This window comes from Leptosomus discolor, chromosome 1 (assembly GCF_034619465.1).
Source record: "Leptosomus discolor isolate bLepDis1 chromosome 1, bLepDis1.hap2, whole genome shotgun sequence".
In the NCBI taxonomy this organism is placed as follows: domain Eukaryota; kingdom Metazoa; phylum Chordata; class Aves; order Leptosomiformes; family Leptosomidae; genus Leptosomus; species Leptosomus discolor.
In genome coordinates, this window is record NC_141391.1 from 162,239,879 (window position 1) to 162,266,180 (window position 26,302).

General features: G+C 48.8%; 1 protein-coding gene across 1 annotated transcript; it reads right to left on the reverse strand.

The window, feature by feature from the left end:
* Nucleotides 1-10,236: 10,236 nt before the first annotated feature.
* CBX7 (chromobox 7) lies at nt 10,237-19,591 on the reverse strand. The gene is made up of 6 exons (XM_086469236.1): nt 19,523-19,591; nt 18,084-18,127; nt 13,926-13,991; nt 13,354-13,420; nt 12,396-12,735; nt 10,237-10,385 (listed from the first exon to the last, which is right to left on the reverse strand). Exons 1-6 carry the CDS (start codon nt 19,589-19,591, stop codon nt 10,237-10,239), a joined length of 735 nt encoding a protein of 244 aa, XP_086325362.1.
* Nucleotides 19,592-26,302: the final 6,711 nt, after the last annotated feature.

The window sequence follows — 26,302 nt, forward strand, 5'->3', positions numbered from 1 at the left end:
TGTGCTTCACCGCTGGTAGTTCTGCATTTAGGTCATACCACTTGCTTCGAGAACGGGCTGCAAGAGGCCCTTGCTCAGGTATTTACCATCACAGGGCAACCGAGACCAAAACCCCAGGCCGATCACTCAAAGACTCTCACCAGGAATGGGACAAGTCCTTCTGGACTGCCCCATTTCTCCAGACGCCACTTTTTTTTTTTAAGCTCAGTTCTTTATATGCTTGAAGGTGACTTCAAAAGAACAAGTCGATCACACCTGTTGCCTTTTGCTTTTCACTTTTTTAACTGCTTTTAACTTTGCACATTAAGCGTTGATTAACACCACCCGCATTTAAATTAGCGTATTTGTTACTGTTCACTTTGTTTAAACACAACTGCTTTAAAGACACTTGTGGCTGAGCGTCAAAGAATTGAACTTCCAACCGTCAAGTACCATCCACCCTAAAAAGCAGGCGCTCCCAAATCAAACGGGGGAAAAGTCCTTACGCAGCTACACAAACGCACACGCAGCAGCTGTGACGATGGCCTTGTCCCCAAACAGACGTGTGGGCCACGAGCAGCACACCTCACCCTCAGGGCAGGAGCACGAGGCACCCCTGATCCACGGACCAGAAGGGGCAGCAGCATGTCAGAGCGCTCCACGTGCTCTTTCCAGTTATTTTCTCCTTCCACCTGTCAGCGGGACCTTCTTTGCAGCCACAGCGACTGCTCAAATCAGCACGAGCAGCCATTGTATGGGTATTGCCCAACCCCAGGCTCTTTCATCTAACTTTTACTCTCGCAAAGAAAAATAGCGGTAGAATATCCAGCTGTTCAGAGCATTGTTGGGTATTTCCTTTGTTTCATTCACGTTTCCAGTAAAACGCTTTAAAAAGAAAAACAACAAAAAGCTTGGGAAGATGGCTCTCCCAGAACGGCTCTTGTTCACTACAGACACTGAAATAAAAATACTATTTTGGTGGCTCGCTGCCTGCAGGACCCTGGTGCCGTCGGATACACCGCAGCACTTCTTGCTAGCACTGGGAAGCCGGTGCAGGGAAGCAGTAAGCTTTGGGGGAGCAACAGGACCTTTCTCACCAGAATCACTGGCAAGCGGTGTATGAGCACAGCGGGGGAGCGGCAGGTGCAAGAACATATTTCTTTATTTTTTTTAAATGCCACTTGATAACGGGGCACTTACCTGCTCAAAGCTGGCACTCATTTTTTGTGACCCGGCAGGAGTAGCAGTGCTTATCTCCCTCTGTTAGAACAACTCCAAGGGCTGATCAACCGACTCCGTTGGTGTTTGCTCCAGGGAAGTCATGGTCAGTAACGGCAAATTTCTGCAAAGAAACGGTCACTCCCTCGCCTACACCGGGAGCCGGTGCAGCTGCACACACCCCAGCCCCTCAAGCAAACGCTGCGTCGGTTCTTAAGCAAACCCTTGGCGCTATGGTCATCCATGTCAACGCACGGCGAGATGTCCCAGCTGCAGCTCTGAAACACGCAAGAGCAAAGACAGACCCCTCAGAGCTGACCATGCACCCCCCCGTGCAGCAGTTACGGGGGCCTCAGCGCAATCCAAGTGGTGGCCGCAACGACCACCCCTCCAGCCCGCTAACTCTGTGACGCAGTGGAGAGAGGAGAAGGCCCTCCTGCCTCATGCAGTGCCTACACCACTGGGGCACTACAACACCCCTGGGGCCTGCCTAAAAGTTCCCAAAGCAGGCCCAGCCACCCAGGCTGCCACCAGGTCGGGGTGAATGCACAAGCCCCCCGGGGTTTCTTGCATCCTTGCTTCAACAACAGTTGCTTGGGGAGCAAAACGCTGGGAAGAGAAGGACCAAGAGCAAGGAAGGCGAGTGACGCTGAACAGACAGGAGGTGACTGCCGGCTTCCTGACAGCACTCGCCATCGTAGGGGCCACGCACGCAGCACTTCACTCCGTGCTGCTTCTCAGAGAACACCGAGCTGCTCAGACCCTGCGGTTTCCCCTTTGGGGTGCCGACTACCGTAGCAGGGGCCTGGGGGGCACGTCCTGTGGCGCAGCTGAGTGTCCTCGTTCTCGGACATCCTATCGGGAGCGCTGCGCAAGGCAAGCTGGCTGTGCTGCACGGATCAGAGGGGTGGCACAGCAACAGATTATGTAAAAAAAAAAAAAAAAGTCCTATCCAGATTATCTTTTAATCCAACCAACACATGCATGCGGAAGGACAAGCCGTTATGAGTTTCTAGTGCCAGCAGCCTCTGCAGCATTGGCAGGGGTAGGAAGAACCAATCTCCAGAGCAGGCTTTCCCGTAACTCTGCACTGCAGTTTCTTACAACTTCACCTGACTCACTGGCTGCTGCCAGAAAATGAGTGGCTGGCTGGAGTCCTGCTCCGATGCCATCACTCAAATCCAGCCCCCTGGGCTTGGGGCAAGCACGCTGACTGCGCTTTGCAAGACCTAACCACGCTGCCTTGAGCCACGACCGACTCAGGAAACGCGCCCCATCCCCCTCCCGTTTTTGCGCTGTGTGCTTTTGCGATTGACGTCATAGCTGCGTTTGGATGCAGGGCTCACCCCCACGTTACATCTACTAAAGACATCTCAGACATTCGCTTGCCGAGGTACCTCGACTAACAGCTAGCCCCTCCCTCCACAGAGGATGGGGAGGCACAGGCTTTGAGGGAACAAGTCGGAAACCAAAGTGGATGAAATTATATTTGGGATACTCTCCACGGAGTACCCGCAGTTCCAGGATTCGGGCTCCGTGGCTAAGCCCTGTGTTATTTGCAGTGAACCAAACTCCACCCAGAAGCTGCTGTGCTCCTGGGGAGCTCTTTGACAGCCCTGCAGGCCAACCCACCGGAGCCTTCCCCGCTGGCAACCAGTGCGGAGCGTGTTTGGCAGCCGAGGCCTTGCCTCAGATTTTGTCTGTTCCCACAGGAGACGGAGGCTTTGGGGCACAGCAGCGCTCTCCTGGTGCCGGCAGAGCTGTCCTGGCACCGCGGTGTGCAAGGACGTCAAGAACTCCCTAAACCCAGAGCAGCAGTCACCCTGCCATTGGCGTTCTCCTCTTCAAATTCTAATCCATCAAAGACCAACCGTCCCAGGTCACCTCTGTTACAGCTCTAACTTACCCAGTGGGTTAAAAATTAATAAAAACCTAACCTCCTCGATCAAAGTAATGAGTAATGTCAGAAACAGCCTTCTGCAGGCTCCATTCTCCATCGATCCTTCTTTACTGCTCCTTCTCACGCACGCACACACATTTCCCATTCTTTTTCCAGCCGCACTGCATGTTTATACCAACAGAAGTGACTGGCGGAAAATAATTCAGCTGTAGAATTCAAGTAAGGGGAGGTAAATGACCACACAAACAGACCATTAGGTAAATGTCAGTTCTCATATTTAATATTTTAATAATTTTGTTTGCAACATTTACCACATATATCATCTAAATAAATAGATGCTGTACAGTCTCTTATCCATATCAGTACAAAAATAAAACCACACTTTGTGTCAAATTATACTTGAGCCTGCCCTCCCTTTGCTATCACAATCTCCTTTTACAGCACATACTCGCTCAGAAAAGGCAATATACTCTGATTGGTTTGTTTGGAATTGGTTTACTCCCTATTTCCCCCCCTCCCCAAATACATTCAATTAGTCTGTACAAAAGCTAGAAGCTCATTCTGTGCAAAAGGAAGCTTTCTGTGTGCAAAGACTCAGATACTCTAGCGTGCTGACAGGAACAACAGCAACAACTGAAGAGACAAGAACAAAAATAGTCGGGGACCCTCCCCTCTAACGGACCCCGTCCCCCGTCCCCGCCAACAGAAAGGAAGCATACCGAATTAGAGGAGTCAGCGTGCAAAAAGAGTCCAAACGACGTGCGTACGCTGAGGGAAAAGGCTGGTGCTGAAAACCCAGTGAGAGAACCGGGGTTCCCCCAGCTGTAGAGCTGGCTGGGTGAGGGAAAAAGATTCTCTCATCTTAGCCTGCTCAAAAGGTTGTTAAAATACGCAGAACAAAAGCTTCATCTGAATGATTTTAGTTCTTTTGTTGCCGTTCTGTTGGAGGCGAGGTGAGGAAACGGCCTCTGGAAAAATCCAGCAGCTACTGAAGACAGCTCCTGCATCACCCTCCCTTCCTCTCCTCACTCCCTGCAGGACAGGTATCTCCCCGTTCCTCAACTAAGCTAATAAGGTGCAATTTTTTGGACAGGAAACTCTATAAAGATGTCTCCAGAGCTGGAAGAAGTGGTCGTAGTTCCAGACTAGGACCACTCAAAACTGAAACTCAAAACTTCATTTTTCCCTTTCCTCAGACAAAGGAGATGGGGAAGGAGGGAGCCAACCTGCATCCTGAAGGCGAGCGAGGGACTCTGCAGGTCTCCTCTCCTCCCTTCGGGAGCCCTCCTTGACTTGGCACGGCGAAGCACACTCCCCCTTCCGCTGTGGGAGAGAGGGAAAGGGCTGGGTGGCAGCTCTGGAATAACGGCGAGGAGCAGCCAGCGGCCTGAATCAGATACATCTTTTGCTTTTCAAACACCACTTTTAGACAGACGATGAGGAGTACTTAGCACTCCTAGTGCTTTGCATTTCCAAAGTGCTTCAAAACATACTTCAGATTTAAAAGCGAAAAAAAAAAAAGCCGCTTAACATTTTGACAGATTTGCAAAAAGCTCCTTTGTGCTGACACTACATTTTCTTGTTAAAAAAATTAATAATAATAAAAAAGGCTTTCCACCTCCTCCTGCTCCAAAATCCCTCTCCCAGTCAAAACTCTGCTACCCCAGTAACCAGATAAGCTGTGATAGAGGTTCCGAACGGTCTGATAAGCATTCCCTTTCGTCGGCCGACTGCCACTCTCGGGCAAGGACCCCCTAAGCATCTTTGCTCCCACCTGCCGTGGGGCTGCTCTGCAATCTCGGCAGCAAAGCTTCTCCTCCATCCCAACCTGGTAGCAACCCACCTCCACCATCAGCCATTACATGTTCCCACTGAGCTCCGCTCCTCTCTACAACTCCCAGTTAACTAGGGATCATCTCCCACCTGCTCCTTGCTAGGCCACTATACTGTAAGAAATTCAGGGTGCAAGGGAAAAGGAGGGGGAAGAGAAAAAGGGGTCATCACTCCAGGAAGTGCTTGTTACAGGAAAGGATTTGAAGGGTCTGAATTCAATTTTAAGAGATTGCTTCTCTCTCCTTCCAGTTTCCCTGGGGCTGTTTTGTAGGCCTTCCCATCTTGACCAGCTGCTTGGGTGGAATCCAGGTAGTTTGACACCCAGAAGGTTCGCACTTTCTCTGTGAGGACAGTAAGCTCAGCAGGCAGAGGACAACATGGTCTCTTGGTCATCAGCTATTGTCTCAAAACAAGTTTACCATGCCCTTGGGAAAAACTCTTTATGACTAGCACAGCAAAAGCCACACGTTCCCTTGACCTGCACGTGCCAATGCTGTACATTCCCACGTAGAAGCTACCCTATGCAAGCGTTAACGTACGCTTCTCACTCGCTTTCCCTAGTGGCAAGAGAGATGTGTAAATGCAGCACCGACCACCTCCTCTCCACAGGGCCCACTCAGAACTCCGAGGGGCACCCCCCCACTGATGCAACGGATCACTTCTAACATGCCTTCTCTCTCTGCCGCTGTCCTCAACCACCTGGCAAGAGCAACTCTGAGGCAACTCCTTCCCTCCCTTCCGTGAGAAGCAGCTGCCCCTACTATTTTCCTAGAAAGGCCCACTGCCCTCTTCTTCCTAGGCTGCAGGTAAAGGAGGAACAGAAGACAGGCAGACACCCGTTACCGGTTTTTGCACTTTCCCTACTTCAGAAAGCACAAACTGAAAGCTTGAGAGGAGAGGAAGGGGTGCAGAGGTGGTGGCAGATTTAGCTTTGCTCCAATACATGGATGTGGCTGACAGCCCTCGCTGCTGTCTTCCGCACCCCGGCCTCTGTTGTGGCTACCACAGAGGGTCTTGCAAGAGCTACCCTGCCTATTTTTTGACCTGGGCAAGGCCTCCCTTCGCTATGCCAGAGAAACCATCAAACAGCACTAGCAGGAAACAGTACTGGGGCCAAGGGCCCCCTGTGAGGTGAGCAAACAATTTTATACATTCAGTCACAAAACACCAGAAGAACAATTCCGGACAGTTTCACAACACTAACTACAAAAAAAAGCCATTCATTCCTTAATAAGCTTCTTTCTGTCTGAGGCTCCGACATAAGCGAGGGTCAAGTCACTGACAAATTTGGGCTTATTTTGGCAAACAGAACTGCTTTTGGGTGTTCTCACAATATCCTGGCCTTGCTTGATAGAGCAAAAAAACCCAACACCTTGGTCTGACTTCACAAACAGAAGGGCCCCCAAGCAAATGCAAGACAATAAGGAGCATGCAGGAGCTACGAGGCTACTTAATGCCACTATGTATGTGTTAAAACTTGCTGTTCCAAGGCATCACTTATATATCAGAGCAATAACATGTAGTTTATAACCATCCGGGAACAGAGGCAGTCCTTTCCGGTTTTGTGGTTTTTCGTTTGTTTGTTTTCTAAACACAGTGTCAACATTAAAGTTTTTCCAACCTCATGAAGCCCCTCAGTTCTGTCATATATACAGCAAATTCACTGTGAGAAGATCTATGAAATAAAAATTTCTGTCCCCCAAATGCAGCTGGCAAATTCTCACAGGGAAACAGTTCTAAGAGTTACTATTAGAACAGTTCTTCTTCGAGAAGTTTGTTTCTTGTGTGCAGTTCAGTGATTTCCACTGGCTGAAGTTTATTTTTCTTGTTTACAGCCATGGAGCCAAATGAGGTATGGGAGAGTTAGCCCATTTCTATTCTCGGCTTGTGCTTCAAATAGAATTATTAAACTGAGCTTCAGCTGGATGCTATTCTGGCTCTTCTAATCAAACGGAATGCTTAACGAAGCTCCGAGCACAGCATCTGATTTTCATGGTACATTAGCCCAAGAGGTCCCAATTCAATTTTCAGATTTTGGGTTCAACTGACGGATGGAAGGTATTGGAGAGAAGAGACGAGTAAACCCACACAACCTCTCTTGCCATCACAAGTAAAAACCCCAATATATCTCTAAACCTGCAGAAGTGGAATAAAGCTAATTTTAAAGTCCCTGAAGGCCAGCTCTACCAAGGAAGTTTACAACGATATGTCATCAGACAATATGGAACAGAGCTACATTTGAAAAAGATCAAGAGAAAAATATTCTAAAAAAGATCTTTAAGATAAGCAAGAATTCATGAACGTCAAAAAAAAAGTCCACCCCAACACACTAACTGCTTAGTTTCCTACCACAAACTCCTCCTCACACACACAAACCAAACCCACGCACATGCAACTTGTCGCATCTTAACCTGGTAAGGGTTAACTCCTCGTTGACCTGTACACAAAGCAGCATGGTAGCCAGGTACTTTGTTAAACACTTCGTGTGGTGAGATGATTAGTCACCAGCAGAACGCAAGCTAGACTGATCCAAAAAATGATTAAGAGCTGAAGCTGTGGGTGGATCCTCTTTGAAAGACCACCACAGGTCTTCAAAAACTCCATTGCAAGAGGAAGAAAAGATGTTGAAAGAGAAATTCCAAAACAAAACACTGAGAAGTCTCAGCTGGGTGAGCTGAGAGAAAAGTGGAGGATGGAAATACAGACTATTAGGATGAGCTCTTTCCTGGCGCAGGACTGGTATTGCTTCCAATGTCAGCCAAAGCCAGAAACCTTGGTAAATAGGAAGCTTTTTTGGTGTATTTGTACACTGAGATGGAAACAGGACAAAGGCAGCAGTAGCTGCATTAGAATAAAGAAACCAGATCCCATAAGTGCCATGAAGACTTAGCAGGATCAGCCAGAGTTCAAGATTTTTTAAAAAATAAGCTAAAATATTATGCTTCTGCAACCATAATTACCTGACCTGCTACAGCCCTCAAGAGTGGGCTCAGCCATGCGGTGTGTCCACTGGTCACAACAACAACAACCAAAAAAAAAAAAAAAAAAAAAGTTGCAGGTGCTCAGTGCATTTGGTAAGTGTCAGGAAGAGGGGGTGTGTGTAGGGGTGACAATGACAACGCTGTCTGACCCCACATCCTGCAAAAGAGGGTGCAACTCCAGATACAAAAGCCTCGCTCTGGACACCCACATTCAACGAACATCCTGAGCCTGTATGCTTACCTCATCAATCTGCCCTTGCTAGCAACTGCAAGCTTCTTTCCCACTCACTCTTCCTCTCATCACGATTCCCCTCCAGCTTCCACTTCTCACCCTCTGCGATTTCTCCATAACAGAACTCCCATGTCACTTCTTTGTGAGACAAAAAGTTAGTCCAGAAATTCAAGACCTTCCCAGTGGTCCTGAAACTGGTGTGACACGTCAGAAGACAGGGCTGCTCAAACAGCTCTGAGATGGGAGGGGAAATCCGAAGTCTACACTAAGCTGCCATATCCTATCTGAGGTAAAACCTGCTTTTAATAGAAATCATAGGGGCAGTCCAAGCACTTTGCAAAAAGTAGATGTTTGGAGGACCAGAAGCCCCAGAGCTCCTAAATTCTGCAGGCCAGCAGCCACGCCCTTCACAGAAACACACTGAGGATTTCCACAGGTGTCTTTACCTCAGAGCTCAGAAGGCTCGTAGCTTCATTTAGAATAAATACAGCAGGTAAGAGATGCTTCAGGTGGGGTGGGGAGAGGAAACAAAGGATCTAAGGACAGTAATAATGACAGTAGCTAATGTTACCCTGCAGCTCTGTCCTGCAGTTCCCACCTTAGACTCTTATTTTACTTTTCTTGCTTTCCATAGGAAAAGTCTCTATTTAAAAATGTAAGCTATTTAAATAAAATTTGCTTTTAAAAAATGGAAGAGAACATGCATGTGCAAGAACAGATGCTATGCTAAACTACCAACTCAAAATACAGCAATTCTTCAAAAACCTCAAAGTGTCACAGGCAGTCCAGCACAAGGCATTTTTAAGTGCAAGATCAGGCAGGGTCTATTGAAATGCAGACCACTTTCCTTGGCAAAGATTTTTAAGCCTTCCAAGGGGAAGTTCCCATCAGTAAAGTACTACAGGATCACAGATACTGTGAGGAGACTGGAGTCACAGAAGAATATTACTCAGGCAGAACAATCCAAGAATTCTCATTGCTAAGAATTAAGAATTTTTTTCCCCTCCTCAAATCTAATACTCGCCGTCCCCACATGTTGTTTACCTTGGATCTCTCAATGGGATCCAAGAACAGAATTTGCTGCTAATCAAGGTCCATTTCTAGCTCAGTTCTGTCCAATTCCTGTGTCCTGGGCCTGTGCCAGTACCTTGGCTATCTCTGCAGCGCCAGGCAATGCTTCGGTTGTCCTATCAGCCCCTCCTCCCGGAGGAGTCAATTTTCAACCAACTTATTACCACAGATTCAGGGCAGCGTTTGTCATTAATAATTTGGCAAAGGGCAAGAACACCCCACTTTCCATAATGCATTCCTCACACAGCCCAGCCTAGAAATCCTGTTTAGCGTATACAGAACGGTATGTCTCGACTGCGCTGGGTTTCTGAGCTTTTAATGAGGGAAAATTGAATTTACGTCGCCAATCTAGATTTCAGAGATGCATTTCAGTCCTTCCACATGATCAACAATCACAGGGAGAAAGCTCTGCTGTCTGTATGGACGCGGGCTGCAAAGACTGACTTACCACAGACAGGCAAATACGGTTCTGAAGTCCTGACAGCAGGCCACAGGGAAAACAGCACTGGAGAGAAAGTCTTAACAGGCTGGAGTTATCTACACAGGTCGGATCCATCGCCTTTCACTGCTGCAGGAAGAGAGGGAGGAGGAAGGTGGGAAGAGCAATGCACAGAGAAGTATCTTTATCCAAGGGATATCAATTGCAGAACAAGGCGGCAGGCTAGAGATCCAGCTCTCTTTCCACCTCCACATGCCCTCTCCCCACAAATGCAGCTGCCGCCACTTAACAGGATAAAAGGCGAATTGTTCAGCTTGCGGCTTTCACATCTAGGAGGGGAGTCTTTGCCAGGGAAAGGGCTGTCAGTTTTTCAGATGGACAAAGCAATGACAAACACACACCCCCTACACTGCCCTTTTTTGCGTATCTGAAAGGGGAAAAAGGAGAAAAAAAAAAAAAAAGGTCTCTGTAAACATTTTAAAGAGGAGACATTTTGGATTTTTTTTTTTTTCTTAAGGGATAAAATAACCCTTCCCTAGCCCCACCCTAAAAGCATTGGTTTTGGGGAGCACTGAAAACAGATTCAGAACTGCGCACTCCGGTCTCGGAAGAAGCCCTCAGCCACTTGTGCTTCTCTGAAAGTGACGGTAATGGAGTTTGCCGTGATGTCTGTCACTGTCACTTCGCTGGGGGGCACAGTGGGAATCCAAGGGAGACTGCCATCCACATCTGCTGCAGAAGGAGAGGCAGATAAGAGCATGTTAGTGAGAGAGAGAGGGTGAGAGAGACGGAAGGAAGAAGAGAGGGAAGGGAAAGAAGGGAAAAGGGGCCTCCTTTCTGACAAGCGGCGGGTGAAATCAGCCTGTACTGAGTCTGCACGTACAAGGCAAGAAAGAGCATGGGCAAGCCCTCCCCTCAGAGGCTAAGGGAAAATGGAGGATCACTGCAGGATGCAACAGGAAAAGGAAAGAGTAGCAAAGGTGTCCAGGCACACACCAGTGTCAGAACAGCCTACACAGAGGTCAAAAGACCCTGTAACACCACCCAGCTCATCTAACCATCCACAGTTCCCTGATACCTCTCACCCTATCTCAGCCCCTAATGTGGCTCTGTGCCAGCAAAGCACGCTCATCCAGGTGTGAGCTCACCTGCTTCTTCATGACCTACCCTGCCAAAAAGCCAAAAATCACACACTGTTACACACACTCTTCAGATACTCCTATGAGTGTCAAAGGGATCCAAAATGGAGAGTCTCCCTTGAATTGCACCTGCAACGCAGCCTGGGTACGATTCTATCAATACTGCTTCATGGAGAGGCTGCTCTCCCTTTCCCATACCCTTCCTTTGCTCCCGGATAGCTCCACACAAGAAACCCAAGCATCCCTGCACTTTCTCACTATAAGAATAATGATCAGTCCCTCTGCCACCCAAAGCCTCACTTCCCCCAATGCCCAGACACAGCCACAAAAATACACAGAGAGAGGAAGGAAAACATACCCTCTCCCTGTCGCTATACCTCTACTACACACCTTGTTGTGCCAGCCTGGGCAAGGAACGAGGGCCCTTTAAGAGCCTCTGTCTCAAATACCTGGGGTGCCTACTTTCACCTCAGAGAGTCCAGTCCCCCCTAACAACAACTGGAATTCCATGCAGGCCATGTGTCAAGGGGAGAACAAAAACAGTTTTAAATTTCTGTAGTGCTGTTCGCTCTTCCAATCCGCAAGTGCCAGCGCTTCTAGGGTGGAACAGCCCCACATATTTGTCCATCGCCAGGATGCAACACTGAGTTCCTCCGTGCTACCTTGCATTGTTGCCTGGATTTTGGGCACTGTTTGAGTCCCTCTCAGAAAGGAGAGGATAGCATTGATGCCCAGAACACAGCCCTCTCCTCAAAATCCTGCCTAATCCAGCCTGGCTAACAGCTACTCCTAGCAAGGAGTAACAGGATTCCCTTAGCTACTACAAGCAGCCTAAGCCCTGGTTTTCCACTCCTCAGGAAAGCTACGCCTTCAGAAGCTCTAATAATGCAGAGATAGAGTTTCCCTGGTAACTCAGAGCAACATGCACATCCCACAGCCTTCCTGCACAAAATGCTGGTATCCCTCCCCAAAATGCCAAATGTGCTTGGACATCTCCCGTGCCTACACTCACGCTGCCTACTCAGTGGGACTGGGCAGGGATTACCATCCTCACTTCATGTCTCTCATCCCCTTCTCACATAGCTTTACAGCAAGAGACTTTAGAGGACAGGGGGTGTGGAGAGGAAAGGGAAGGAGGGGGCAGAGGAACACACTATGGGTTCCTAGTGGCATTCCTGTATGTGAGCAGCGCTACGAGGGAAGCGCTCCGAGCTTGTCCGCTGCCAGCCAAGCTCCTTTTAGCAGAGCGGCAGGCTGAACACGTGTGGATGTGCGGACAGAGGCAGTGTTCATCACTGTCACACCTGCATGACACCTCTGCTGGGAGGAAACCACGAGAGGGGAGTGTTTTCTGACACTGGGAGGGGCACCACTCATATGAGACTACGGAGAGACAACAGCATGAAAAGAGCAGATTAATCTCTGCTGTTCATCCAAGCAAGAAAGGAACTTGCAGACAAGAGGGCCACAATGCGAGCCAGCGAGAGCTGCTGTGAGGACCTGACCTAAACCACAATCCCAGGACGAGGCAAGCAAGGAGGAAGCATGCAGAACATCCTTCGCATGTCCCAGACCTTCACAGCCAAGGGGTGTCTGGCCTTACCTTCTTTGCTGGTGTGCTGCATGGCCTCCCAGTCCTCAGGGCCCTGCCTGGCCTCTAGGCCCACTGCATCATTCAGGAAGAACTCATGCCTGCAGTTTCGGCTCTCCAGGCTCGCCATGCGGGGGAACTTCTTCCTTGACAGTCGCAGGTACTTCTGATTTTTGCGTTGCTTCCGGAGAGAGAATGGCAGGACCGCTCCCCCAGTCTTCTCCGAGAACTCTGCCTGCCCTGGCTTGGCCCCTGGCAGGCTACTGTCTCCTCCTCCAAACCTCCGCGCAAGAGAGAAACAGAGCTTCTCCTTTCCCTTGTGGGCACTCCTCAAGTCCATGCCATACAGCCGCTGTCAAGACATCAACGCAGCAAGGGTCAGAGCAGAAATCTGATAGTACAGTCAGGGCTCCCATCTGGGAGCCAGGAAACTAGTCTTTGTTCAGTCCCTGAACACCTAGATGAGCTAGGAGAAGTTGTGCTGTTTCTACAACACTTTTCTCTCACCTCTTCAACTGCCATCTAAGCTCTTCCTAATACCTGCTTCCTGGGATTGGCTGCTTTGCTTGGCAAAGGTCAAAGGGTACTAGAACTTCGCTTCCAACCAGTGGCTGCCTTTAACACAATGGAAACTCCAAGTCCAACATGAAATTAAAAGAGCACGCAAACCCAGTAACCTGCAACCACTCAAATCCAAAGTTTATAAAATCCTAGTTCAGAGAGCAAGGGCTGTTGCTGGTGTGGGTTTTTTGTTTTGGTTTGCACTTTTAAAGACAAGTTAGCTGGCTCTTCAGCTAACAGGCTAGAACTATCTGCCTACCACTTTGTCATGGATCTCATGTTGTTGTGTTAGCTCGTTACCTCCAGTTTTGTCCATGCAACAGCAAACAGACAGTTTCCACCTCCCTGTGAGCAGAGGAGCAGCACAGCAGCTAATGAGTTAGAAATACACAGAAGAGCAAGAAGCTACCTGCAGTAGTAGGCGCTTTGGTTTGGGGCCTCTTTTCCTGTACCCCGATGCACGGTCTCTCTCTTCCCTGTGAAAGAGGAACACAAATCAAACTGAGTACTAAATACCACAGCACAAAACCTAGTCGAGACTTCTACCTTTCACAGCACAGCTCCCTCATTTCCTTCATTAAAACCTAACAGTGACCAGTGTGGGCTTGGAAGAATTGCTTCTTGTAGGAGTGAAAGCCTTGTAATAAGGGAATTTCTCCGACTCAGCTGATCAAGGATGGGTTAGAGAAACTTATCACCTTGCATCACTCCAGTCCAGCCCTGGACCTGATTAAAACCCAAGGCTGATTGCTCTTTGGCTCAATGCTGCTTGTTCTTGGCCTCATTTCCTGAAGAGTGCCAATCAAAGCTGCTTTAACCCTTGTCTTGTCTGCCTCAGCCAACACTAGGGTACAGGATCTACTGCTATACATCTCATCTTTGGTTGAAGTAGTGACAACAGGGACACTTCATGCACCCTACAAAATAAAGGCACCATTTCCTTTTCCTGTGTCCAGGGAGAGAAAGAACACGCGCCCTTACTTTTCTTCATAAGCCACTACCAGGCGAGGGTCCAAGATATGATCCTCTGGCTCCCATGTGCTGTATCTGAAGAAAAACATAAGGAATAGAAAGTAAACAATACTTTAATGAAACATTCTCTCTGCAAGCCTGCTACCAGTGTGCTGTGGCCCTGGATACTGTCTTCACAAGGGTTGGTGGGGCGTGCCACAACACTGCAAGAGCTCTGAGGAATCCCAGCCATTCCATCCCCAACTTCCCGCAGACACCATCTCTTCCAAAAACGCGCAGGGCCAAGCATTAAGCAGCTCTTTGTAGGAGAACAGGGAAGACTTTCCTCCCCAGGGCCCCCTCCACACTGTCTGCAAAGCCTGTGCAGACACTCGCAAACTGATTTTAAGTCAATGCCTAAACAGGTCTCCTCTACAGCACTCCCTCAAATCCAACAAACGCCATGGAACAATGAGATGTGATTTGATACAGCTTTCTGAAAAATAGGTCTCTCTTAATTTAGAGTGCTCAAAGAGTAAGTACGCTTTCTCACCGGCATTATTAATTACCTCTAATCACTGGAGCTGAAAGTCTTCATTTAAGAAGAGTTTAATTTTTCTCCACCGACGCCACTCAACTGAACATGTTTAGACCTGGGCCCTGAGGCAAGCTGATGGCAGCTTTCCAACTATTCCTCCTCTTGCTCCACTCCCCCTGCAGGTTATTTCTATCTAGCAGAGGTCACCAGTATTTCTGTACTGGCGCAGGAGGGACCCATCTGCGTTGTGGTCAGAGCTACCAAAACTACTCAAAATAAGCCTGAAGCTCTGAAAGTAGCCTGTGAACAGTGTCACTCACTGCCCCATCTGCCGCCTCGATTGCCAGACAGCTGCGACAAGAGTCAGATGCTCAGGAAAGGACTGAACCCATCTAGCAGGCAACGCCAAAACCGGTTCCCAAAGGGCACATCTACACTTAATACCAGGGAGAAGCAGTCAAAACTCCCATTGTGGCAGGTAAAAGGATCACAAGGTGGTTCTCATGGCATGTTTACTTCTAAGGGGTCATGTCTGCCCAGAAAAGGTGGGTGGCATGTCTCTACCATACAATCTCAAAGGCAAGAAGGCAAGTCTGAAACCCCAAATGCCTCAGAACATTAATCTTCCCGGAATGGGAGGTCCAGGGCCTGGAGGCAGCGCCCCTCCCAGCCCCTGGGGAGGAGGGCCAGAGAGCACCACATACAGGTGGGCAAGAGTGCATTTGTATCCATGCCTTTAAACAGGGGGAAAGCATTTTAGGATGTTTACATTTCTGGATCAAGCACAGGCTGCACATGAGGCCACGTGGTACACTCATATATGTACACAGGGGAGGTGGTTTGGGAATGCTTTTCCCTTTCATCTCTCCATCAGACAGAACAAAGGTACTGAAATATAGGAGCATTCCTGGAGAATGGGTCTAGAAATTCAAGTACAATTCTTTTACAAAAGAGAGATACAAAAATATGAAATTCAGGTATCCCAAGGCGTACTGGACATCAGAGAGTTAAGAACAGACATGTCTTCATAACCAGCTGATTCCTCCCCCCTGCCTTCGCTCAAGCCTCCTGCAGCAACCTGACTGTGAGCTGTCAAAGCCAAGATGCTGTTTGAACAGAGGAAGGTTTCCTCCCAGCTGCAGGGATTCTGGCACTCATTCTACAAATGTAAGAAAAATAATAATACAAGGGGGGAAAAAAGACATTGGATTGCTTTTCACGGGCAGGAGAAGAAAGGGGATTTGCTTTTTTTAAAAAAAAAAAACAAAAAAAAACGGTGGGTGTTGCCGTTTTCTCTGCAGCTCAGTTTCTGGCTTCGCTGCAGTGGCAAAACACTGCGTATAAAAAAAAAACATGGTTGAGTTTGCCCCGTGCGCGCGCGCACACGCACACACAGCACTATATATACGGGTATACACAGCCCAGGCTGCAGCAGTATTGCAGAGAGCAGGCACTCTGGAAAACAGAGATCATATGATCTTCCTTCCCCCTCCTTCTACTCCTCCTCTTCCCCCTCCCCTCTTAACTCCAACACAAGTTGTAAACAAGCTTGTAGCTAGAATCAGATTGTAACTCCTCCATTCCCTCACTCCAGCAGTACAATCCAGAAATCTGAGCTGCAGGGCATTAACAAGAATTTTTTTTATTAAAAAGAAAAAAAACCCCACATCCTGAAATATCAACTACATGGGAAACCAGCAAACTCCTAACCTATCCGTATTCCCTTCCATGAAGCTTCCAATGGGAATGACAGGATAACTGGTACAGAGATTACAAAGAGCAATGCGACAAGGTTGGGGAGAGGAATGAAGAGAAACACGACGTGGGATGAGGAAATGCAATATGTTGGAAGACAAAGATGCAAACAGCTTGTGGTGCTGCATGCCATCACAGGCATATGTATGTTTAGAAACAAGGAACAGAGACTGCTAGCAGGATGAAAGTGACTTCAGTGCTCAAAGCATCTTGGTTTTAAGCACCTCAAAACACTGAGTGAACAGTTAAAATGGGGGCAGGGGTGGGGGGTAAATCAGTGCTCTTCAGATTTGGAGTTTGGGGGAAAAGGGAAGGTGTTTGGACACATCACAGCCTCGAAAGAAAAGAACCCTGACATCCCCTTGCTCACTGGGCAGAAGGCTATGCTTTTAATTCCCAAAAGAGAGTTTCTGGCTCCCCCCGAGTTCCAAGGCACAGGGCAAGGAAAGGCAGCAGTGAGAATAAGGGCTGCTCTGTCCAAGGAAGCATTACGCCATGCCTCAGCCCACCTTCTTGGCAAGTGACTTTACAAGAGAAAGACCTCAATGCATTTGTTGAAAGGAGACTGGGATAAACATCGGTATTCTGGCCAAGAGGGGATGGTGCCTCACACTCTTTTTTTTTCCCCAACCTCTACCAGCAATTAAATTAGCGTTGGCTACTTAGAAGGCTGAAGCAGTCCAAGGACTGACCCACACTATACAGCAACTGGTGCTCAACAAGTGCACAAGGTTACACTTTGACAGCAGAACTTAAGAGTCAAGAACAAAGTCACCCTCTCCCACTACCACCAGTGAGGGGAAGCTGCTTACATTCATACATGCCTTACAAGCACAAGGATTAGGCACGAGGATCATGCACACCAGAACACATTTCCACTTCTTGGACACCAGGTCCATCTGTCAAGACCACCTTAGCAGGCCCCACTTTGCAACTGCAAGGACAAACCCGTAAAAGCAGCCCCCTTTGCTTAGCAACACCCAGTGCAACTCCATGTGTAACGTAGTTGTGCCCACGCACATTGTGTATGTACACACACAGTTACAAACAGACAAGCAAAGACAGGGCCCCATATGGGTTGACCAGGAGGCTGTTCTACTAGACTGCTAGCTAACACAGTAATATTCCCCAGTTACCTAATCCTTTTAATCTCAAAGCATTTTGCAGACTGTTTAGGCACAGAGCAATCAATCTTCTTCAGAGGCAGCTGCATTTTAATAAAAGAAGTATACATAAACAGTGCACAGCAATGCTGCAAAAACTTTTTTTTTTTTTTGGGGGGGGGGGAGGGCAATGGAGCAACCGAAGCAAAAGCAGAAGAGGCACTCAAAACAACAGAAGGTTTCAGACACGGAAATGAAGGCATGGTGGAAATTTTCAAGGGACAAAGATCACCTGCATTTGGCTACAATCACTGAATCTGAAACACTGCCCCTTTCCATTTGTGAATTGCAGAGGGGAAGCAGTAGGACAACAAGACAAGACCATCAACTTGTTTTCTATTTTAAAAGACTGAATACAGCTCTAAAAATAAAGTGGGGTCCTCTTGGTGCTGACTCAGAAAAGCAGGAGCCATTCCAAATTCAGAAGAATCAGGGTTCCCTGTGGAACTCATAATGAATTTAAGAACATTTGTACCTAGAAAGCATCTCAATGGAATAGCTCAGCAGTGGCAAAACACAATCAGAATAGACTGGCACACAGTTTGTATCCCTCAGCTGCCAGTCCAGAAATAGATTTGGTTTTGGTTTGTGGTTCTTTGTTTTTGTTTATTGTTGTTAGAATGAGGCACAAGAGGTTACCCATTAAGAATGAGATGCTCAGTTGCACAGATACAGCGTAAGCTATTACCGAATATTAAAGAAAGAGTAAAAGACAACTGAAACACAACTTACTTTGGAGGCCATCCTTTCCACTTCACCAGGTATTCTACTTTACCCTAAGAGCAGAAAAAGAAAGAAGAAAACAGGTGAACTCCACAACCAAATACAGGCTACAGTTAGAGATGCAACCAATCAAAAGGACTAAACTCTGCAACTGCAAAGCTCATTTCCCATCACTTTATTTTCAAAACAAAGCCACTTCCTCATTCAACCATGCTTGCTATACCTTCTGCCGCAGAAAACTGGCACACAGGGGTATTTAAGAGTGCTTGAACTACCATCAGCTTGGGATCATACCTCCGCAGAAGCCTGGTAGGCAGAACCCCAAAAGCCAAGTGGAGAGCAAGACTGCAATTATTCCTGCACTTACAGGCAATCCTACAAGAAGTCAGCACGTATAAACGCGAGAGGGAGATGTATGCCAGGAGCAAGTGTCAGAGGAAATTTTTTTAAGCAGAGAGAAGAAATACAATATTTCAGACCCTATGAAGCATCTCTTTGGCATGTTCCCTTCCAGTTGCTACACGCTTTACTTAAATGCTGTTCCATCCATCACAGTCACTCAACCTTTCAACCCAAGCAAACAGCAGCTCACAGCTGAAGTTCTCAGTTATCCATTTATTTCTTGACTCTAAGAACAAGATTTAAAAAGCGAAACAAAACAAAAAAAAGTGTAGTGATTGGAAGCCATGTTCAATGGCTTCATGAGCAACTATTAAAATCTTTAATGTTATACTAAGGGGCTTGTTAAGCACTTCCCAAAGCATGGCAGAGGCCTTTGTGTATGCAGGATGACCAGTCCTCAAAGTGCCACTATTGCAGCTGTGGACACCTTTACATGACAGCCCAGCAAGCAAAGCACTCGAGTACTTGACCCAAAGAACCGGTTTCATTTTCCTCATTGGGGGCTCATCAGGTCCCCAATGTTGGAAAACCTTGCCCCTATAAGAAACTTTCTACCAGAGGACCTTTACACACTGCGTGCTCACAGGTTAATCCTTGCAACACCCAGTGGGGACAGACCGCTGGGGAAACTGAGTCACTGAGCTGGCCAGCAAATCTTTGCTAAAACCTCTCTCGATTCGGGCTGTCCGGTTTGTTGTCACCGGCACCGATTTTGCAGAAACCGAAACCCTTAACAATGACACGAAGGCTGCCCCAGAACCCCACCCACGGCGACCCCCGAAGCACCCACCCCACGAGCAACTCCCGCCAACACGCGTGCCCCTCGCCCCCCGGCCCCGCAGGCCCCAGGCAGGTGCCGGTGCCGGTGCCGCCCGTTACTCCGCAGGGAGGTGGAGGCCCACCACGCCCCCCGCCCAGCCGCCCTTATGCGAGGCGGGCGGAGCGGGATGGGGGGGGTTGAAGGGAGGGGGGTGGGGGTGTCCCGGTGTGCGCACACCCTCCCCCCTATTCTCCGGCGGGGCCCGCCCCGCCCCGCTGCAGCCCACCTTCCGCACACGCTTCTTGCGGATGCTCTCCACCGCGAACACCTGCTCCCCGATGGCCGACAGCTCCATGCAGCGGGCGGGACGGCGGCGCTGGCGCCGGCCACCGGCGGCACCGCGACCCGAGGAGCCGGCTGTCGCAAGGCGGGGGGCGGAGGCTGGGGGGCGGGGGGGGGGGGGAGCTGCCTCCCGCGGCGGCAGCGGCGGCAGCGAGGCCGGCCCGGTGGCGGCGGCCGTTGCCCGCTGGCGGCCGTTACCCGCCGCTCCCCCTCACACGCCCCCTCGCGCGCGGCCGCGCCCCCTCCCCTCCCCCCGCCCTCGCTTTAGAACCTGCGCAACGTTTTCCCCGGCGCGCGCGCGAGGCGGGGGGGGGGGGGGGGGGGGCGGTGGCAGTGGGGGGGGGGGCGGGCGGCGGCAGTGGGGGGGGGGGGGGGGCGCGGCTTGGGCGGGAACCGCCGAAGGGGCCGCTCCCGCCTCCCCGCCTCCCCGCCTCAGACCCCGCCGCCCCCGCCCCGCCTCACCCCACCCCACGCCGCCGTCGGGACCCGGCCTTCTCTCCGCTCCCCTCCGCTCCGCTCCCCGCTCCGGCACGCCGCTTTCTTCACGGAAAGGGCGGTCGGTTTCCGACAGCCCGGCGCTTGGCGGGGAGACCGCCGTGAGGAACCTCCGCCCCGCCCCGCCGCCAGCGCGGTCTCTAGCCGTCGCAAAGCGGTAGTATTGAGGAGCGTTTTTCCACAGGAACGGCCCCCAGCGATCGGCGGCGGCGGGTGGGAAACCACCAGGTGACAGAAGTGTTTGAGGCAGGAGAGGCCGGCGGCGCGGACCGGTGCGGAAGAAATCCGACGTGGCTCGTCCGTCCAGGCACCCGCCTCGTCGCGAGGTGCTGAGGGATTTTTATGGATGTAGCACACGCGGAGCTGTTTGACATCTTGACGCAGGCAGGAGCTAAGGCCACCTCTTCAAGGTGCCCAGGGCTGTCTTGGGTAAGGCACAAGAAAACAGCAACGACGCGAGCAGGCATTCAGCGCCGAGGTGTCCAAGCTCCATTGCGCACCAGTCTGGTACACAGAAATGTGCTTTTGCTGCACTAAACGGCAGATTATTTTTTTTCAAGTCTCCTGGGACCTTTTTTTTTTTTTTTTTCATCAGAGCAGGGATTTATTTCTACATGTGTAGCTGCCTTTCCTCCCACAAGTGTGCTCGATTGCTCCTCCACTCTGACATCCAGCATGTCCCTGGATGCTGTTTGTATGCAAAGTTTGAGGTGGGATGAACCCAAATGGCAAATATTACACAGAGGGAAGTCTGCAATGAGAGCGGGTTAGGGTTAGTCACGGTCACACGCCGTACCCAGTCCATACCTGTGGATGCAGTAACTGGCAGGGTGCTGCAGCCTTTTAAGAGCTCAAGGTTCACATTTGGGAATAGACCGCTGGGCTAACCATTAAGCAGACCTAGGAGTTTATAACATAGTTTTGGTCCTGTAACAGCATAGCTGTTGAATACTCAAGATTTTGTACTGTATTGCAAATTAATAATAAAAGCTTTAATCTTCTTTTTAATCCTTCATTTCTCATATTATGCTTCTATGTTTTAGAAGGAATAGAGGAAAAATGTTGAAGATAAAATTTACTTTGTTTCTCAAAATTAAGACCTTCAGAAAAAGTAGAGACAAAAGAGGATCAGAATATTTCTCTGAATTGCAGCGACCTGTTTGTAATCCCTTTCCTTGCACTTGAATCCGATTACTGTGGTGCCGAACTGGAAAACAGAAGAAACTGTGCCCGGATGACCACCTGGGGGTAAAAGAAAAGAAATAAATAAATCCCACAGTCAAAACAAACTTGCAGATGGATCCATTGTTGATAAACTGTTGCACTTCTTAGTATAGGATATGTACAACTTGTTATTAAATATGTCTTTTTAAGGTCAAAGATATAGATTGACTTTTTTTTTTTTTTTTCAAAATTAAAGAAACTTTGTTAATGAATGCTAAAGGGGTTCTCAAAACGAGTCAACCCGCATTTTGATCGCAAGCTATAATACTCTTATAAACAGAGATACGCAACAACCCACATGCTCGGTATTGTCAGTATAATTTCTGCACAATTATTCCCTTCTTTCTTTCTGCTTTTCTCTTTTCTCATGCCAGCAGCCGGCCCAAGTGAAGTTTAAGCAATATTTGCATCTGTTATGTCGCAGCTTTCAAAAAAATGGCACTTCTTTGCCGGGAAGGATGAGTGATGAAATCTGTCCACGGAATGCCATCAGCATGCAGCAAAGTTCCAGGCAAAGCCCACGACATAACAAAAACACGTGTTCCTCGTTTGCTGCGGGATTTTTCCATGCAAGCGCTCTTTCCTTCACGGGGGCTTTATTCACACGTGCGGCTGCACTGGCTGCCGTGACACCTGTGTGAGTGAGGACTGCTGCAACGACAACACCTCCCTGGTCCTTTGAGTGCCTTCGGTACCAGAATCCTCTGCTTCTGCCTCATTTTGCTTTTCAGAAAAGGCTACTCAGTGTCTTACAATGGTCCGGTCAGGTTTTTGCAGAGGTTGGGTGGTTTTTTTTAGGCAACACTTTGAATAAAAAAGTTACTTTTTAAAGCTTTACACCGCAGTTACTTTTCATTCTACTAGTGATTATAATTAACTTGAGTAGTGTGGGGGTTTGTTTGTTTGTTTGGTTTGGTTTTTTTTTTGCATTGACAACCAAAACCTGAACCCTAAAGGTGAAAAGCAAAACTGTCCTACTTCCTCCTCCCCATCCCAAGTTCTGAGTTGCCGTTAAGTGAATGTTACTAAGCCATTTATAGGGACTAGAAATAATTAAGACAAACAATTTAAGCAATCAAGTTTTTCAGATCTTACAGCTTGTTTTAGCAGTATTTTAAAAGCCATTCCGTGATAAAAGACCTTTTCTAAAGTGTATCAAGAACTAGATTACAGAAATCTTTATTGGAGTTGTTCTTGTTACGGCTAATTGTACAGTCGCACTAATATATAGCAGTGAACTTAATGTGCAGAAAACCAAAGCAAATATTGAACCTTCCTTAGTACAAATTCAGAGACCCAGATCCAGGAGCCTTTAATCAAAATTCCAATTAACTTCAAAGAGTTCTACTTGAGTAAGAATTGCAAGCAGAATCTAGCACAGAAAAATTACCATTTTAATTGCTACTAGTCTGATTAAGCGATTCAGCTTCCAGTTGATACAAGCACTTACATTAACACTAAAAATTTATTAATCTTCATTTACATTCTACAAAGCCTAATCCTGCCAAAGATTTTTTTTTTTTCCAGAAGGCTGCAGCGAAGCCAGCGCAGCTTCGAAACCACACAGCACATCCCTGAAGAAATGCTGCTTGATGAAGCTTCAAGAAACGACCTTGCAGCAGAAGCAAACCTTGGCAGCCTACGAGCACGGTGCTGCCATGACTCCGTAACGTCACGGGAGCGGGCAGCCATGGAGAGCCGTACTGCCGATGCCGCTTGCGATGTGTCACTGACTCGGTGGGTGAACCGGCCTCGCTCTGTCTCTCTCCCTCTCTGTGGTGCTGTGTGTTTAATTATCAGTAGATGGCACTCATCATGCCGCTCTGCAAATGCAGGTCCATTTTACACACAGATCACGGTTTTGGTGTGCAGCCTCGTAGCACATCATGGAAATAAAGGACAGTGAACGGGCACAGTCAGCGCTGCCCTGGCCCAGGAGAGCAGCCCGCTCAGCCCCTGAGCTAGCTCAGCAAGCGGAGTGGGCTGAGGCGCAGGCAGGATGCACAGGGGATCAGTGCAGTGAAAGCCCGAAGGCATCAGAAAAACTACCCTGTTGGTATACCCACATTAATACCCACACATTAGGATTTTTAATGTTAGTTTCTTAAAACCCACAGAAAGAATGCAGCTGCCCTCTGCTGCCGCTTGGCAGCTCCTCGGTTTACCCGGAGCCCTTGCGACAGCAGCCGGAGAACGATGAGTTTAAAGCCGCACTTTTGCCGTGCATTCCTCTCCTGGCTCTGATCTGCTGCCAGCACAGGGATTTTCCTGCAGTGGATGGATGGCCAGCGAACCACGGCCCCAGCGCAAAGTGGTGCTCTGCCTCTGGGGGGGCTACATGACACACACACATGGAAAACAAACCTGGAAGTCTCCTTGCCTTGGCCAAAGGAGCTAGTCCTGGGGGACAGTGGTCCAAGCTCGGGTCCCTCTGAGAGATCTGGCTAGGGTCTGCCACGAAGAAAAATACCTCCTGTGGGTTCAATGTCATTTCATGTCCCCTCTTAGCCCCTTTCTGCCCAGCATGGGGTTTCTCTGTCCCTTACAAGGCACACATGACCATTGTCTACTTCAGCCTTTCAAACTCTTTGGATCAGAGCACCCAGCATTTCTCCTTCATTATGGCCATGCCTTGGGCACAGGTCTGAGGGACCTGGAATATCATCCAAATGGGATGGTGAGCACTGAATCCCAGACTGTGATCCTCTAAACACTGCACAGCGGGCACTTGACTCTTAGTGTCACTTCGACTTGGTGGGCAGCTCAGTTTTCCTCTGCATCTTGGCTCACACCCGGGTGTGATCAGGAACCACCAGGTAGGTGTTTCTTCAGAGTTTGCCTTGAAAAGCTCAGCTACTTCCCGGAGCAGGATCAGTACAGAAAGGAGTAGATACCATTTTTCTTTGAAAACGCCGCTGGAAGAGGATTTGTTGTTTTCTTACCTGTTAAACAATAGCTCAACAGTTATAGCACACACCCAGCAGTGCTGGTGATCAAGGTCCAGTCCTTCCTCTGTCTTCAGGGCTATGAAATCCCATCTTCTGGGAGAATGCTCCAAACACCAGATCATTATCTGTCTCAGGAGCCAGGGGAGCACTCATGCACCCACTGAAGTTGTCTCACTCGGCATGAGACGAATTCAGAGTTCTCTGGGCCAGGGAACAGGTGTGACACATCTCACCTCCATGGTCATCTTCCTAGGCAAGAGGACATCTGTGTCCCAGTCCCGACCCCTGATGTTACATGTTACCCAGCGCCTGACTCATGTGAAATACCTGAACTGGTCCTACTGAAGGTGCTGAAGCACCGATCTCCGCTTTCCGAGTCAAACACTTATCTAGGGAATGGTCTTCCTTCTCTCTTGGCCACTTGGGCTGCTGAGTGCTTCCATGTCACTGCAAGAGTGAACTACGCTGGTTTGGCACACAAAGTACACAGTTCAGATAAATTCCTTTATGGGAAGCTGCAGTAGGGTTTTCAGTGCTCTGAAGCCTAGACTTGAAGCGTGGGTGGGCAAAGGAAAACAAATTCTTTTGTGGTTTGTTTTTTTAAAAAATATTTTTGTGGTTTCAATGAAATTGAGTTTTGTTGTTTCAATTAATTTGAGTTTTGTTGTTTTAGTGAAAGCCTGCCCATCTGTCGACATATGATATGTCTTTGAAAAGCCTTGGCTCCCACATGCTCTATAGAAACTTCTTCAGCTGTTCGGCACTTAAAACATCTAAAGACTCCCACCCTCATGTACGATCCTCTCGCGGCATCTCCTGCCTGTAGAGCATCCAGCCCTGAAAATGTTTCCTTTCGCAGAGGACTATTCGCATGTGAGGCAATGCATGTCCCCTGTTCCTTCCACTGTGAAGGGGACAGAGTTGCAGTGCTCACCTTCCTCAGGTCTGAAGGCCCCTGAAAATTTTGAAAGACTTAAAAAAAAGGTATGGGACAGAGAGTCTTTCATACTTAGCTGACAGTTCAGTGTGCAGGCCATTACCTGATCGAAGTTGGTGTTCAGATTTCCCGCCTTGATGCCAGAAGCAGGCAACCAATCTTCACGGCAGGACACGACTGGGTTATGCCCTTGGGATGCAGAAGCTGGGTCCTGCTTTTCCTCCGTATTACAGACATACCATGTTAAACCATGCCCTGTCATGCCAGGCTGGGTGGAGTAGTGCAGACGAGGCTGGTGGAAAGAGCACGTTACAGTCCCTCCAGGCTGAGAGGGACGCTTAGGTCAGACCTCCCGCTTTCTGGGAGAGGGCTTTGACCACACACCTACCATTTACATGCATGCCATGCTCTGTGACAGGACCTTTACAAGAGTCCTCTGCTCTGGTGGTGCCTGATTGGAGATCATGACAGAGAAGGTAAATGGAGGAGGAGGAACGCACAGCCCTAACTCCTAAGCTCCAGGGAAGGATTGAGCCCTCACATGTTTTCTGCCTGCTGCCTCTAGGCAGCTCCTGGCCCTGGGTAATGATTTGTCCTTCCAGGTCCCTGCTTGTATCAGCAGAGTCCAGAAACCTGAATGCAGTCCTGGGAGGCACCTCAGTACCTCAGTGTCTTGCTCTCTGGGTCTGAGAAGGCAGTCATTGCCGCTAGGACCAAGCTTGCACTTTGTGTGGAGCGTTCGTTCTCCTTCTTTTTGGTGATTTCTTGTGCAAAAACCAAGCACCAGCTGGTTTCTTTCTGAGGGAATGTCCTTTAGGCCCTTTAGAGCCATTCATAGAACCACAGAATCGTTTAGGTTGGAAAAGACCTTTAAAATCATTGAGTCCAACCGGAAACCCAGCACTGCCAAGTCCACCACTAAACCATGTCACTGAGCACCACATCTACACGCCTTTTAAATACTTCCAGGGACAGTGACTCCACCACTTCCCTGGACAGCCTGTTCCAATGCTTCACAACCCTCCTGGTGAAGAAATTTTTCCTAATATCCAATCTAAACCTCCCCTGGTGCAACTTGAGACCGTTTACTCTTGTCCTATCACTTGTTACTTGGGAAAAG